At 45.7% G+C, this 15925-nt stretch overlaps 1 protein-coding gene across 4 annotated transcripts in view; it reads right to left on the bottom strand.

The window, feature by feature from the left end:
* OPTN (optineurin) overlaps positions 1-15572 on the bottom strand; it is a 39070-nt gene extending 23498 nt beyond the window's left edge. Inside the window, exons 1-4 of one of the 4 annotated variants that reach the window (XM_030321118.2) lie at positions 15553-15572; positions 7233-7409; positions 6402-6604; positions 1707-1889 (exon numbers count right to left, since the gene is read on the bottom strand). In XM_030321118.2, the coding sequence (XP_030176978.1) occupies positions 1707-1889; positions 6402-6604; positions 7233-7398 (552 nt within the window). In that variant the 5' untranslated portion in view covers positions 7399-7409; positions 15553-15572. Of the gene's footprint in view, positions 1-1706; positions 1890-6401; positions 6605-6712; positions 6929-7232; positions 7410-14611; positions 15232-15552 lie in introns of those variants that run through there. The other 3 variants (XM_030321119.2, XM_030321122.1, XM_030321120.1) reach the window with 3 other exon arrangements.
* Between the last annotated feature and the right edge of the window lie 353 nt (positions 15573-15925).

Below are 15925 nucleotides of genomic sequence, written 5' to 3'. Positions count from 1 at the left end.
AAGAAGTCTAAGGCCTGTTAAATGATTTGAAAGACACGTATATTCCAATGAACTTGCAGGAAAAAGCTTCCGAAAATGTACAAAGATAGTTAATTCTGATTGTGTACATTCTTCCTAAATCTTAGGCAGTGTTTTCTGGTTCACAGAAACAAGGCAAGAAAAGCACATTTACGCTAAAAATAACTGTCACTATCAGATCAGTGAAGGAGCATATTATGCTAACCACGTGCCCTAAAGGAAGAAGCCTCATTTGGAAACTTCTGATATGCTCTTGGGACTTCCTGAATTTTGCCAGTTATTTGCAGAAGGTGAAAGCTGTTTGATCAAATTTGTTTCATAATCTTTGGTCATCTGCAGAAAGGGCACTCTACTCTGGCAGAGCGTGCTTTCCACTCGGTATTTTATTTATTATTTTTTTAATGTTTATTTATTTCCTAGAGAGAGACAGACAAGACAGACAGACAGACACAAAGCGTGAGCAGGGAGGGGCAGAGAGAGAAAGGGAGTCACATGGTCCGAAGCAGGCTCCAGGCTCCAAGGTGTCAGCACGGAGCCCAACGCGGGGCTTGAACCCACGAACTGTGAGATCATGACCTGAGCCGAAGCCGGATGCTTAACCAACTTGAGCCACCCAGACACCCCTCCATTTGGTATTTGAATTCTCCTGATTTCAGCTGCCATTAGTGCACCCAAAGATTTATTTGGGAGCACGTTTGGCAAGGTTATTGAGAGTCATCTCCCCATCCTATTACTCTTTAGGGCAGCAAATGAGTTGGAAATCAGAGATAGTCGTGCATTGCACTAGTAATTCCGACACGCCCAGAAGTTTAGCCCTTTACGAGTTCCCCACTACTTATTTCCAAGGTACATTTTTCTCTCTCAGAGACACGATCTCTTTACCAGATGTACGGTTTGGCAAAGCTCAAATGCCAGTGTGTATCACAGAGGACCTCGTCCTTAGGTGTTCTTCTCCCTCATTAATCCATCTTTTTTAGCAGCGATGAAGGGGAGGCCCTTCCGTGGTTCATCTACCTGCGCTGCTCTTCGGCCAGACCACGTGCATACCCAGATGTGGCCACAACAGATGCCACTCATGTGCTCAGGAACAGGCTGGCACCTGCCACTTCACTGTGTTACTGAGCTCACTGCATTTTCGGTTCCACAGAAATGTGTCAGACACTGTGGGCTTTAAACTCCGCTCTTGGAGGCACCCGGGCAGCTGCTATTAGAAGTGGGGGCGAAGTCAAGGTCGACCCTCACCCATAACTCCAGTGGCTCTGCTCTTTTCTCCACTTCTTGTTTTTAACAAACCACAGTTCCTTGTAAGACTCGTTGGAAAAGGAAGGTTCTATTATTTTAAAGACATCAGTTTCCTGCATCGGAACATGATTCTACTCACCCAAGGCCAATGCTGACCACCCCTAAGGACCTGGCTTGAAAAAGTTGTTTTGTTTTTTTAGATCTGTCACAAAATGTCTGATTTGCCAGGACACATGGAAAGAAAAAAAAACTACCTCTTTTGTCATAAAAGGTAATCAACATTCTTCCATTGCAGCTACGATAAATCTCACGAGCATTATGTTATGCTTATAAACAGGAGCCAATTTATCTTGGCGATGGCGATGCTGAAATTCCCCCACCATCTAGGTGTCTACGTGAGGTTTTTTGTAATTTGCTTAAAACAAAATCAAAACCAGGACACTTACAGCCATCCTGATTTCAACAAAGGAGTCTTCTGAGGGGCCGCCTGAGTTCAGCTTGAGCTGTAGTTCAGACACGATGCCCAGCAGATCTGCCTTTTCAGCTTGAAGACGGGCCACCTGGGTCTTCAGCTGTTCCATTTCCTGGTCTGCTTCTGCCTTGGGGACTTTGGGGTCCCCAGTGGGGTCCTGGAAATGACGAGAAGCCAAGTGAGTCAGTGAATCAAACGAACACCTGGTCGTCAAACTCAAGTGTCCCCACACCCCACGGCAAGACAATTATGCTTTATGGTAGAAAATTCTAGCCTTTTCTTGGAGATGTATTTTTACGTAAATTTTAAAAAAGAAAAATTTACATGATTTTATTACATTCAAATAGAAAATTAAAATAACCTCATCACAAAAGGGAAAGACTTCCTCAGCACACCGGAATAATCTGATATGAAGATAACCAGTCAGACTTCGACGATGGTAAACTTGTAAGTTGTAGTCCAAAAATCTCAGGAAATAAGGGCATCAACCTCTTATCTTTTTTTCTTCCTACAAATGCAGAACCCCCCACGCCCCCATACTTGTCATGTATAGTTAGAAGCCAAAGCATCAAGACGTTTCATTACTTGACACATAAATGGCCAAAGACAACAAAAGTTCCAAAATTCTCCAGGGCATGCAGGCTGGCTGCTATAATACACTACATTGGTGTTTTCAGGTTGCTAAAAGTAAGCCTGGTGAGAAATAAAAACTGAAAATTCAGAGGCTGCTACCAAAGGTAAAAAAAATTAACTTCTGGCCTATATACACATTAGTAATACATATTCACCTTTCACTAATATCAAGTATGTGCTGCTTTCCTCTTGTTGTAATTATTGCACGTGGCATAAGAGAGAAACCCTGTTTAGATGCAATGCTTGCACTTGGGAGTAAGGAAAACAGATTTCAGTCCACACCTTGCTAATCGCTGTGTGTGTGGCCATGAGTGCATTCACTTAATGTCTTGGCCTCTTTTGGCGTCTTTTGGTTTTCTTTTTCTTGGCTTAGAAAGGAAGATGGTGGCACCAAATGGTTTTGTTGGTCTCTTCCAGCTGTGACCTTGTAGACCTCTCTGGTTTCCTCCTCAGGAAACCTTCATTGCTTCTATACACATGGACCACCAGAAATACATACCTGAGATCATCAGAGATTTACAACACATCGAAAAGTTCTCTCTCTCTCTCTCTCACACACACACATACACACACACCCCATGTCTCTAATAGATTTCCTAAGGAACTGTAAACCGACCCAGAGGCTCTGAGTGGAACCAAGAAAGCACCAGAAAGAATACGTACGGATGAGAAACCAGCTGGTCCAAGAAATAGTAGAAAGTGGAAGGAAACGGATTAATATGCAACAAGAGAGTGCCCCTCACACCAGTGAGATCGTGCTGTTCCTTCCCCAGGGGCCTTCCCTTGCCATGAAACCACCACAGGCCCGGGAGAAAAGAACTCATGGTGAACCTGAGGAGTCAGGCATGCAAGGAATGGTTACCAGCCTGTGCATCCTGTCTCGGTCATGACCCGTCCCAAAGAAACATAAATGTGCAGGGACAGAAACAATCAAAGGAGAGGCACTCTTGGCCTGGAACCAGGAGGTAAGCAGGTGAGGGTGAGGCCATGCCCTATTAGGAATCTTCGCATTTTCCTGTTGGACCCGTCTGAGGACATCTTCTAAATGGATTTTTAAAACAATCTTGGCATAAAGGGTAGGAAACAGAGTTTTAACCAAGTGTCTGAGGACAAGGGATATAAAGCCACGATTCTGGAATCTCAGACTGTCAGGTTAATTTCCTTTTTTGCAACGGTGAGGCTCTCTTCACTATCCTTGGGCAAATCGGAATCTACATATTTGGCCGTAAAACCTTGCAAAATAACATGTTAAATCTCTTCATTTTACTAATGAGACCCTTTCCATTCCCTTCCTGGACTAGAATGCGCACATTTTATTCTCTCTGATCAACCCCAACTCCATCATTTGTTAACGTCTTTTATTACTGTTGAGTGCCTGCCATTGACTTTCACGCAACACAGTGACTCTACTTCTTGTGTGCTTGTATCACGTCTCCATCACGCTGTCCTGGAAATCTGCCCAGGTGAACGTGCCATTTCATAATCCTAGAAGAAACATCCATCTAATGACCTCTGCCTCACAATCTGTACAATTAAAAGTTAAAAAGTTCCCTGTACAGATGACTATAATTTATGATTCCATGAAATTGGACAGAATAATTAATACCTCAGCCTCACCCTGACAATCAGAAGGCAGATCTCCAAAGGAAATTCCCTACTCCCCTTTCCTTGTGTGGCACAGAACACGTGAGAGACTCTGGTGGCTAGAGGGGACTCCCTGGAGAACCAGCAGCGAGGATGGGTCAGCAAGAGTGAGAAAAGTCAGAGGCTTTGAGGGCTTCAAGTCAGGAAAATGAGAGCCTAAATTTTACAAATCACCTCAACTGGTCCATGAAAAAAACAGCAAAGAGGAGGCAGGGAAGCAATAGGCAGGCCTGGGAGGCGTATTTTGGGGGGAAAAGCTGATGACCAAGGGTTTTAAAGAGCTGTAAGTATCTCTGTCCAAGCACCCAAGTCCTGTGTCCCAAGGACTCACTTCTGAGTCTTGCTTATAGCTTGTTTAATCTGATCTTCTGCATTGCAAGAAGCTGTCCAGAGCTCCAGCTCTGTTCTCAACTTCTTCCAATAGTGGGACGTTTTAGGAAAACCCATAGGCAGACTATTTCAAGCAAAGTGCTTCTGGAAGCTTCTTTCTGAGCTCCAGGGCAATAGTCCCCAGCAGGCTGATGCCAGCTGTCAGCTCACATCCCAAAGACCAAGGAGGAAAACAGTGTAAGATATTTTCTTCCAGAGAGTAGAAAATACATTCATATATCCCACCAGGTGATCATGTCTTCAGAGCATTCTACCTCGAAAATATTCCGACACTGAGAGACTTCCCCCAAAGTAGTGACTTAATGCTCTTTGAACTGTAAGACAAGTTCAAGCATCAGATGTGAAGAGTCTTATCAGCAATGAATCTTTTCCCATACACACATAAGTTTATGAAAGCAGAATGTCCACGCTGTCCCATGAGCAGGGATTGAGGAGTAAAGCACTGACCTAAACCACAATATTTCTCTCAACAGCTCTTCATTCTTTAGATTATTCCAGCTTGTCCTCTTCTCATTACTTTCTTTCCTTTATCTTTCTTTCTTTGCACTCTTTGCCCAAGAAATTAGAGGTCAATGGAGCTCAAGGTATCTCAAGGAAATCACTGATGCCTCGATTCCATCCTCCCTGAGCCAAACCAGTGCTCCATCCTTCTGAGGGCTGCTAAGTTCAAGGTTGGGGAGAAAGTGACGAGCAGATGTCCATCGTAATGAACAATGTCCAGTGAGCCTTAGAATATGGGCAGACGCTTCAAGTGTGTTCTGACACAACCTGTTTTCTTCCACTCGCATCTTTAACATCCACTCCCAGCTGTGGGCACTTTTCTCCGGTTCTCTGGGTCGATGAAAATGTAGCAACCCTACAGCCTCCTGCCACAACATGATGTGTCGCACCATTTTCCAAAAGTAAATGTAAAATGTAAATTGAGGAATCTCTATGGTAGACTGGGGGGAAGGACAAGATCGGTAAGCAAAACTTCCCAGTCATAGATTTTGTTTTTTTAATGCTTATTTATTTTTGAGAGAGAGAGGGAGAATGCTGAACGTGCGCAGGGGAGGGGCAGAGAGAGAAAGGGAGACACAGAACCTGAAGGTGGCTCCAGGCTCCGAGCTGTCAGCACAGATGCAGGGCTTGAACTCACAAACCGTGAGATCATGACGTGAGCCAAAGTCGGACGCTTAACCAACTGTGCCACCCAGGTACCCCTCGAATCATAGATTTTTTTTAATGCAATTTTATATCAAAGACAGAAACTAAAAGCTAACCCTTGGGTGGTTCTAGGCAGAGGTTATCTGCACCGTCTACAATGAATACAAAATACTGATTTATAACTACAACCTTCTTTTGACTATAATCACTATGGTCAAAGCTGTACAAACTTCCTTGCCCCAACAGAAATCATACACGACCCTTGAAGTTACAACCAACCTTCTCAGCAAGAACAGTATTTTCTTTCTTTTTATTTATTTTTTTCAAATGTTTATTTATTTTGAGAGAGTCCCAAGCAGGCTCCACACCGTCAGCGTGGAACCTGACGTGGGGCTCAACCCCATGACTCCTGGGATCATGACCTGAGCTGAATCAAGAGTTGGATGCCCAACTGCCTGAGCCATCCAGGTGCCCCCTTTTTTTTCAAGATGATACAAAACACTTGTCTAGATGGGACGCCTGGGTGGCTCAGTCGGTTGAGGGTCCGACTTTGACTCAGGTCATGATCTCGCTGTGATTTCGAGCCCCACGTCGGGCTCTGTGCTGACAGCTCGGAGCCTGGAGCCTGCTTCGGACTCTGTGTCTCCCTCTCTCTCTGCCCCTCCCCCGCTCATGCTCTGTCCGTCTGTCTCTCTCTGTCAAAAATAAATAAACATTTTTAAAAAGTTAAAAACAAAACAGAACTTGTCTAGCCTAAACCGTAAAAAGTTTGATCTAGAAGTCTAGATGAGTAAGATTCCACTCTAAATGTAACTAAAAGAAAATAAAATCGTAACAGATCAGTCTGCTCACTCACCTCAAGGGGCCTTTCTGTTTTCCCTTTTAGTTTTCTGAGTTCTTCCTTCAATTTTTCATTTTCATGACTCAAAGCCACGAGACGCTCTTTGGCTTCCTTGCTCTGTATCTCAAAAAATAGGCGTTCTTCCTTCTGTTTCTCTGTCCAGGCTGAAAGCTCTTCAAATCGCCCTTTCATAGCCTGATTATTCAGCTTCATGGCTTCTGGAGGGGGTTCAGAGTGAGAGTGTCGCGCATCAGCCTTGACTGGATGAATCCCACCTCCCTCTGGACTACCCTCACCCTGTAGCTCGGAATCCAAAGAAGCTGTACTTGGCCTGGGCCCCAGGCTCAGCAGCAAAAAGACTGCAGCAAGGTGAGTGGTTGTTGTTTCCAGACAGGACGAGGGGGTCTAACGTTGTTTCTCGTCCTCCAAAGACTCCAGAAAACAAAACTGGTCTGGGTGCCTCTGCTACAGCCCACGTGGTGGGGCACAGCCTCCAACACCGGTCCTGTCGGAAGCCACGGCCTGAGACACTGGGACGCTCTCTGTGAACAAGGGCATGTTTAGGACTAACTCTGGAATGATAGCAGCGTTTCTCCCTGTTTCCTTCTAAACGGGCTAACTGTCACTGTGCCGTTTCCCTGAGGTACGTAAGTGCTTTTTATTCTTACCTGCACCCCGAGGCAAACATTGGCAGCAATGTTAGCCTTACCAAAAGCTAAACTCTGGGCTCTCTCTCCAGGTAGTGCAACGGAGAGAAGGGAGCTCACCATCAAGGCTTTTCGCAAAGAGAGGCGGTTCACGAAGGCCCAGGGTGGATGGAGAACACGGGGGCCGGCGGCCGCTCACCTTTGAGCTGATGGTTCTCGGTCAGGAGCTCCTTCATCTGCCGTAGCAGTTCCTCTGGTGTGAACGTGTCCAGATTTGGGTGGGCCAGGTTGGGGGGTCCATTTCCTGTGGTCTCACTGGGGCTGTCCCCCTTTTCAGTCAGGCAGCTAAGTGGTTGGTGGGACATGGCAGAAGGACCTACGGAAAAGTCACAGGCTGAAAGCAGAGCTGTCTTCCCTCTGCGAGGGGTCCCCACGAGCCCCGCAAATCCACCGGCAATTGCTGGTGAGTTTTCCAAAAGGTGCCTACTTCCCCTCCAATTAGATTTTGGACATTTTTGATTCTTCCTTTAAAAAAAATTTTTTTTAATGTTTATTTTTGAGAGAGACGAGGGGGGGAGAGGGGAAGGGGGAGAGGGAGAGGGAGAGGGAGGGAGAGGGAGGGAGAGAGAGAGAGAGAGAGAGGACAAGTGGGGGAGAGGCAGAGAGCGAGGGAGACACAGAATCCGAAGCAGGCTCCAGGCTCTGAGCTGTCGGCACAGAGCCCAACATGGGGCTTGAACTCACGAACCGTGAGATCATGACCTGAGCCGAAGTAGGACACTCAACTGACTGAGCCATCCAGGCGCCCCTGATTTTTCCTTTTAAACAAAACATGTCTGTGCTAGCTTCAGTATGTATGCATGTACATGTGCGTCCATGTGAGTGGGGGCAGCGAGGAGCTGCGACATGAGGAAGAAAAGAAAAGCATGACAATGTGATAATTAGGACAGAGGGATTCATGAAGGCTTTAAACATGTATTTGTAGACATGGGTAAAGTATCATTAAATTGGTTTTCCCAAGCAAATCTTTGAAGTTCAAATCTCTCTGCTGTGGGTGAACTGCACAGAAAGTGAATTATATGTCAATAAAGCTGTTTAAAAAATCTCTAGGGGCGCCTGGGTCTCTCTGTCTCTCAATAATAAGTAAACGTTAAAAAAAATTTTTTTTTAAATCTCTGTATTTCAGCTCTTATATTTTTGGCTAAGAGAAAAGGAAGAACTAATGCATTCTAGATGCTTCCTACATGCTGAATCACTGCACCAGACACGTCAGTTTCTAATCCTCACTCAAACTCAGCTAGATGGCTATTTTGCAGGAGACAGAGCTGAGTTTGCAGAGGATTTATAGCTCGTCCAAGGTCACTTAAGAAGAGGTGTGACCAGGCGTTAGTGATGATTCCAAAACCCAGCCCTGGAATACAATAAAGATGCTACTGAATATTTAGGCTTCAGTGTTCAACAGTTCTGCAAAGCACACTTACAAGATGAAGAGATCCTGCTTACTGACGGCATGTTCTGAGAATATTTTAAGCACACCACTTTATTTTGTAGAGGGGTCAATGTGGTCATAAATAAGACAGACGAGTGTATCCCAAGTCCATTTATACATGTCCTACTACCTGGGCAAACAGAGGAATCTCTTCTAACAACTGGCTACATGCTATAGGCAAATGTTTTCTTTTTGGGGCTTCGTGAAGATGATGATAAGTCTTTTCACGACAACTACAGAGTCACCAAGCTGGTCAGTGGAAGGCGCAGAAGGCTACGCGTGCTCTCTCTGATACATCACTGGCTCAGGACATCTACGTATGCTCACAGTGACCACATGTTAAAATGCAACCAGACACAGGTGCCTCTTCCCCATCCCCACAGGAGGCAAGGCCTGGGACTCTCTGGGGGTCCCCTGAACCCTAGAGCCTGGCGACTTGTTTTTGGTCTGAAGGAAGCCACACGCAGGACAGCAGGCCCTGACTCCTCCCCTGTGTGGCCAGCTTTAGGAGAGGCCTTCTCATGAAACGCTTTAATGAGGACAGGGATTTATGAAGAGAAAAACACTGACGAAGCAGGCTGCTCAACCGTGAGCCTTTAGAAGGTATCTATGGTTCAGGTAGCCTAATACATTTACGAGAGAGGTGTGCCCTTGGCCTTCGGTGACTGGAATAGACTGCTTTTGTTTTCCCCAATAATTTGCACAAAAACAATTTGGAGAATGTCAGTTTCTGGCTTTCCATAGCATTCATTGTTGCACAGTATGAGGTCAGAGCTAACGCTTAATAAACATGGATTTTTCCTAAATAGCCGAGGAATACTAAAATTCTAGGTAAGAGACCTAAAGATAAAATCCTCGCAATGTGTACCATCTAGTTGCCAATGTTCAATTTGCTCAGCTCTTCAGTGATTATACTTTGCAAAAGTAAATGAGGGGCGCCTGGGCAGCTCAGTCAGCTTCTTTTTTTTTTTTTTTTTTTTTTTTCAACGTTTATTTTTTATTTTTGGGACAGAGAGAGACAGAGCATGAACGGGGGAGGGGCAGAGAGAGAAGGAGACACAGAATCGGAAACAGGCTCCAGGCTCCGAGCCATCAGCCCAGAGCCCGACGCGGGGCTCGAACTCACGGACCGCGAGATCGTGACCTGGCTGAAGTCGGACGCTTAACCGACTGCGCCACCCAGGCGCCCCATCAGTCAGCTTTTGACTTCAGCTCAGGTCATGATCTCACGGCTCGTGAGTTCAAGCCCCACAATCGGGCTGTCTGCTGTCAGCAAAGAGCCCACTTAGGATCCCGTCTCCCTCTCTCTCTCTCTCTGTCCCTCCCGCCTCGTGTGTGTGCATGCTCTCTCTCAAAAATAAACAAACACTTAAGAAAAAAAAAGTAAATGGAAACATTTCACGGATGTTTTTTAAGAAGCCCCCAGGCAGTTCTCTAGAGATGTGCTTGGTTTCATTTTACTGTATACACATTTCTCCTTCATGGTTTTTCCAAGAGAGAGGAAAGGGGAGAGAAAAGGAGTGAAGAGGGGAAGGGCAGGCAGGGGAGAGGAGAAGAGAAAGATTTTCCCTTGAAAATTATTCAAGTATTTTTCCTCCTTGACTTTCTTTACACCGTTCCCAAGGCTTTAAACACAGCTCTTATAAAGTTAAAACTGGTTGTGGCTCTTCTAACTTTTTCAGGTTGCCCAGATTTTCTAAGGACATGAAGGGAAAAAGCAGGCTCATGCTAAGGAGGATGGCAGAAAAAACACTGGGTACCTGAAACAGATGTGTGACCTCTTATGATGATTTACTGACCTGTCTAGCAAATGATGATCATTTCAGTTGCTTTCAGCCGTCAAACACCAGGAAAAGTATTCTTGAGTTTCTATGAAGATCGGAATCCAACCCTACCATGCAATACCCCAGCACCCTCGCGGCCATGCCACCCTCTTTCACTAATACATAGGCCTGTCCTAATCACAGCAAGCTCTTCATTATCCAGCATTGTAGGAAAGACTTGGTCATTCAAATGTCATGGTAAATAAGTTAGCATATATGCCAAACATAAGCATGTACATACTCGTTACCAAATTTTTACTAAAAGCAATTTAATCGCTTTTCAGGGATTCAAAGAGTACCCTATGATTTTAGAGTATTTTGGGAGCATTGTTATGAGTTTAGGAGTACACTGCCTATGTGAAATGTCTATTGGTAGAATACCTATTAGACAAAGCTGAATTTTCTAAGTCTTTAACACCACCTGATGCTGCATTCAATTGAACAAACACAGAGATGCATTATAAAATCTTCTTGCACACATCTTCAAAGGTTATAGAAATTGGAACTAAACCATTTATTCCAAGTTTCTATCTAGTAACAGATTTTCTTTCTGTTTTTTTTTAACAGAATTTCCCATAAAAATCCAAATAATCTGGATCTAAAAGGTGTCATTTCTTTTTTTCTTTTTCACTTTGTTTTAAAATTTTTTTTTAACGTTTATTTATTTTTGAGACAGAGAGAGACAGAGCATGAACAGGGGAGGGTCAGAGAGAGGGAGACACAGAATCCGAAACAGGCTCCAGGCTCTGAGCTGTCAGCACAGAGCCCAACGCGGGGCTTGAACTCACGGACCTCGAGATCATGACCTGAGCCAAAGTAGGCCGCTTAACCGACTGAGCCACCCAGGTACCCCTCTTTTTCATTTTGAATGTAAGTTCTATGTCCAACATGGGCCTTGAACTTGTGACCCCAAGGTCAAGAGTTGCATTTTCTACCAACTGGGCCAGCCAGACACCACTGAAACATGTGTCTTTTTCCTTCCTTCCTTCCTTCCTTCCTTCTTTCTTTCTTTCTTTCTTTCTTTCTTTCTTTCTTTCTGTGAGTGGGGGTGGAGATGGGAGGAGTGGAGGGAGAGAGGGAGAGGGAGGGGGGGGGGGGGGGAGAGAGAGAGAGAGAGAGAGAGAGAGAGAGAGAGAGAGAGAGAGAGAATCCTAATTGGCTCCAGGCCTAGTGCAGAGCTCAACACGGGGCTCAATCTCATGATCCTGAGATCATGACCTGAGCTGAAATCAAGAGTCAGATGCTTAACCGACTGAACCATCCAGGGGTCATTTCTTTTCTTTTCTTTCTTTTTTTTTTTTTTTAATATAACTTATTGTCAAGTTGGCTAACATACAGTGGATACAGTGTGCTCTTGGCTCTGGGGGTAGATTCCCGTGATTCATCGTTTACATACGACACCCAGTGCTCATCCCAACAAGTGCCCTCTTCAATGCCCATCACCCATTTTTCCCTCTCCCTGGCACCCCCATCAACTCTCAGTTTGTTTTCTGTATTTAAGAGTCTCCTATGGTTTGCCTCCATCCCTCCCAGTTTGTAACTGTTTTCTGAAACGTGTCGTTTCTAAGCAAAGGTGGTATTTAACGACAGAAGGGCAAATGAATTTAGCACGGGATCTGTCAAGATTCCACCCATGAGGAAGAAGCCGAACTAGCTGGACGGTGGAAGTTCAAAGGCAAAATCTCCTAGATTTTATTCCAAGATCTGGTATTTGAATTCTTAAATATATTATCATTTTTAATTCCAGAGGTCAAGTAATTATAGCAATGACTTGACTTTGTGGGCATGATGGGCACGAGCTTAAATTTCATTTACGAGTTGGCTTTACAAATGATCCAGTCCAGACATTCAATGCAAGAATGTCTTGTTTGATTTCCATGGAAGACGGTCATATAGAGCAATCTTGAAAGACTTCAATGACAGAAAATACGTGCAATGACTTTAGCAGGCAACTGCCTGTTCTATTACAGGATGGTTCGTATCATCAGAAACTCATTTTGTATCAGGCACAAATCTGCCTTGTACTGTCCACCCACTGGACGTTGGGCCAGTGAGCATAATACAGAATAAGTCTAGGCCCTTACCCCGGTATGTCTGATGTTCCAAAGTTGCTTAATAAGCATTCATAGGTTCAACCCCCACGTGGATAAATTAATTTTAAAACAGTGAAAATCTATTTCTTGACCAGAGACAATAGGTGGCTATCGGCAAATTCTGGTTTGGGATCACAAAGGACTAAGAACCCACGACTGCATCAACCAGAACCATCATCATCCTGGGAAAAGAATTCAAAGTATGTATCCTATCAAGGGGGAAGAAGAAGCTTCACATTTTCTGCCAGAAATGGTATTCTGATTTTGGAATTTGCTGACATACGGAAAATGGAAATAACCTCATCACATAAGGCAGGGCCGTGGGAGTCATTCTTGTTTCTCCATTCCCTCTTACCCCGAGTGTAATGGGTCACCAAGTCCTGGCACTTGTTACCTCCTCCCCATCCCTGCTAGCTTAGTCCAGCCCTTCTTGCTTGTCTCAATTACAGCAATGATGTGCTCCACAGAGTATGGGATTTTTGTCTATCGTGTCCACCACTGTGTCCCCAGCACCTAGAAAACCTGCTGAAGAGTCTCCTACATGGTCTGACTTCTGTCTTTCCACCGCAGGTCCGCCACCTCCCCGGTTTCTTACCCCGCATGAAGCCACCGTCCTGCTTAAAACCCTTCCCATACAACACAGAGTTCCAGCTCCCAAGTGGGAAAAACTCGGCCTTCCAGAGTCTGGCCCTCACTCACCCACCGGTATCATCTCCTGTCACCATGCCACTCGCACCCAAGGCACATTGAACAGCTCACAGTTCCCTGCCTTCTTCTGCTTCTCTGCCCTTATCTCTGTTCTCCCCTCTGCACAAAATGTGTGGTCCCACTTTTGCCCTGGCAAATACCCACCAGACAGTTCGATGTCCAGTTGAAATAGACGTCCTGTGAAAAACAAACTTTTCTTTCCTCTAAGTACTCAGTAGCACTTGGCCCTGGCCTTGGCCTGCAAAATCCTATAATCATCCCTCGCCAGTCTATCTTCCATCAACCTTCCGCAAAGGTCTCCATGTTATTGTCCCTTGGGAGCAGCACACAGCAGGCTCTCAGCAAATGTTTGTTGAAATGAAATGAAAATACAGTGTAACGAAGTATTTTAAGGACTAACACTTACAAAACACTTTCTGCTATGTAGGTGACAAACCCAGCATGTGAGTACTACGACTTTTTCTACAGTTCCGTGGCACTCATTTCCAGATTCTTGAACTTGATTTTTAAAACTCGTTTTGAAAATTAGTACTGTTTCTTCTATCATCCCCAAAGGTATCTGGATATCATTTGGGAATATACATTCTATTATTCAACCCTCATATGCGTGTCAAAATGAAAACCTTTAAAATAATATTTTCCTCTGAGTGAAATACATTTCACTTTTTAAAAACAGACTGCAGAAAAAAAAAAAAAAAAAAAAAAACAAACTGCAGTTTCTTCATTTTCATTTGGATTCACTAATCCCATAGATGCCAAACAACATCTCAAATAGTTCAAGTGTCTATAAAATTCAGAAAAAGCTGGGCTTGGAGAAAAAAATACCCATTTTCCCTACTTAAGGGAGAGGGTTCTGTAGGAAAGTAATACAAAAGCCAGTTCTTTTCAAGAGTAAAGTTGGGGGTTTTTTTGTTGTTGCTTTTTTTGGTACTTAAAGTAAGTTTCCTTTTTTTTTCTTTTTTTTAGTATTTATTTATTATTATTTAATTTACATCCAAGTGAGTCAGCATATAGTGCAATAATGATTTCAGGAGTAGAGTCCAGTGATTCATCCCCTACATAAAACACCCAGTGCTCCTCCCAACGAGTGCCCCCCTGGATGCCCATGACCCATCTAACCCACCCCCCACCCAAAACCCCTCCAGCAACCCTCAGTTTGTTCTCTGTATTTAAGAGTCTCTTCTGGTTTGTCCCCCTCACTGTTTTTATATTATTTTTGCTTCCCTCCCCTTCAAGAATAAAGTTTTTGTTTTTTTGGAAGGATTAATTGGATTCCATAGCACAATGTACAACCTGAGATCGGTTACCAAAAAAAAAAAAAAAAAGAAAAAGGGCTATTTTTATAATGTTGCACATAATATACAAAGAACCACTAAAACTGGCCCAGGAGAAAAACAGAAAACATTCACCCGGAAGATTCCAGTCACTGTCCTGTCTCTCCAGGCCATATTTAAAGTTCACTTACCTTGTTCATTTCAGGGCAGTTCCTAGCCTTAGCCTCTGCTCCAAGATCTCTCCTCCTCAGTACAAACCAGGCATCTCCTGGGAAGTAGCCAGGATTCCCTAGGTCTTCTCTCCCTCCCCAAAGAGCAGGGGGCGGGGAGGGGGGGGGTCTCCTGTTAATAGTGCTGCCTTGCTTAACCAGATCTGAGGCTTTTCAGGTCCTAGCACCACCTTACTGGTCTACGGCTCTGTTTTCCATTTCATCCTTCAACAAGTTCTGTGGCATACATTTCCATACAACAGTTTTCCCGGGAAAGGACGCCAGACCAGAATCTGGGTTTCGTTTTCTCTTTGCGGTGTTTTACTCTTCCTCCAGCTTATGCTTTTCCGACAGTAAGCACTATTCTTTGGGGTTCTCAGCCTCAACTAGTATTCATAGCTATGTGTGTTTATACACACAAACGCATAACATACACACATGCTCTCCTGGACACAACGGCTGTTCAGGAGTCCCACTGCCTTAGAGACAGGTCACTTGTTCCTTAGTGTTCCTGGGCTATCTCATAAAGCTAGGTTAGTTTTTGTTTCTCAAAGGTGTACCTTTAACCGCTTCCCATATATTGAGGAACTGGCTGGCTGATCATTCCCAACCTGCGGGAGGATGTCATCCTTAAACCATCTCCGTGACCTACAGAGGAAGTCACCTGCGGCCAGCCGGGCCGGTAAAAAAAGGGGGAGGGCGCTTTGCGATGGCCGCCCCGCAGCCCTTTCCCACCAGGTCAGGTTCCGCCCAGGCCTGGAAACCCTCCCAGGAGAGGGGACGCCCCACCCCTCGCCACCCACACCCCCACAGGCTCGGGGTCGCACGGAAGGGGGCCGCGGAAACAGCTTCCAGGGCGGAAAGGGGGTCGCCGCCTCGCCGAGCCCCTGCCCGCCCCCTGCCCGCCCCCTGCCCCCACTCACCCAGCGCCGGCGCTCCGGACTCTCTCGCGGTCACTCCTTCCTCGGCATCGTGCCCGCAGGGGGAGGGCTCCGGACCCGGATGCAGACGCCGACCGGGGCACCGGCCGGGGGCGGCGGCGGGCGCTCGGGGAGCCTCAGGCCGACTTGCTGCCTCGCGACACCGCCCAGCGCCGCTCAGCTGACCGCGCGCCGGCCTCCTCGCGTCCGCCGGGAATTTCCCGGGCCCCGCCCCCGAATCCCCGCCCCCCCGCCGCCGCGCCCCCCCCCACAGGCCACGCCCCTCCTCTCCCCTGCGCGCGTCTCCGGTGGGCAGAGTCCGAGCCCAGCAGCTCGCGTAGGTCGAGGCCCCCGCCCCGGGAAATGAGCGTTACCC

Source organism: Lynx canadensis, chromosome B4, assembly GCF_007474595.2.
Source record: "Lynx canadensis isolate LIC74 chromosome B4, mLynCan4.pri.v2, whole genome shotgun sequence".
NCBI lineage: Eukaryota > Metazoa > Chordata > Mammalia > Carnivora > Felidae > Lynx > Lynx canadensis.
This window is presented reverse-complemented; position numbering and strand designations above follow the sequence as displayed.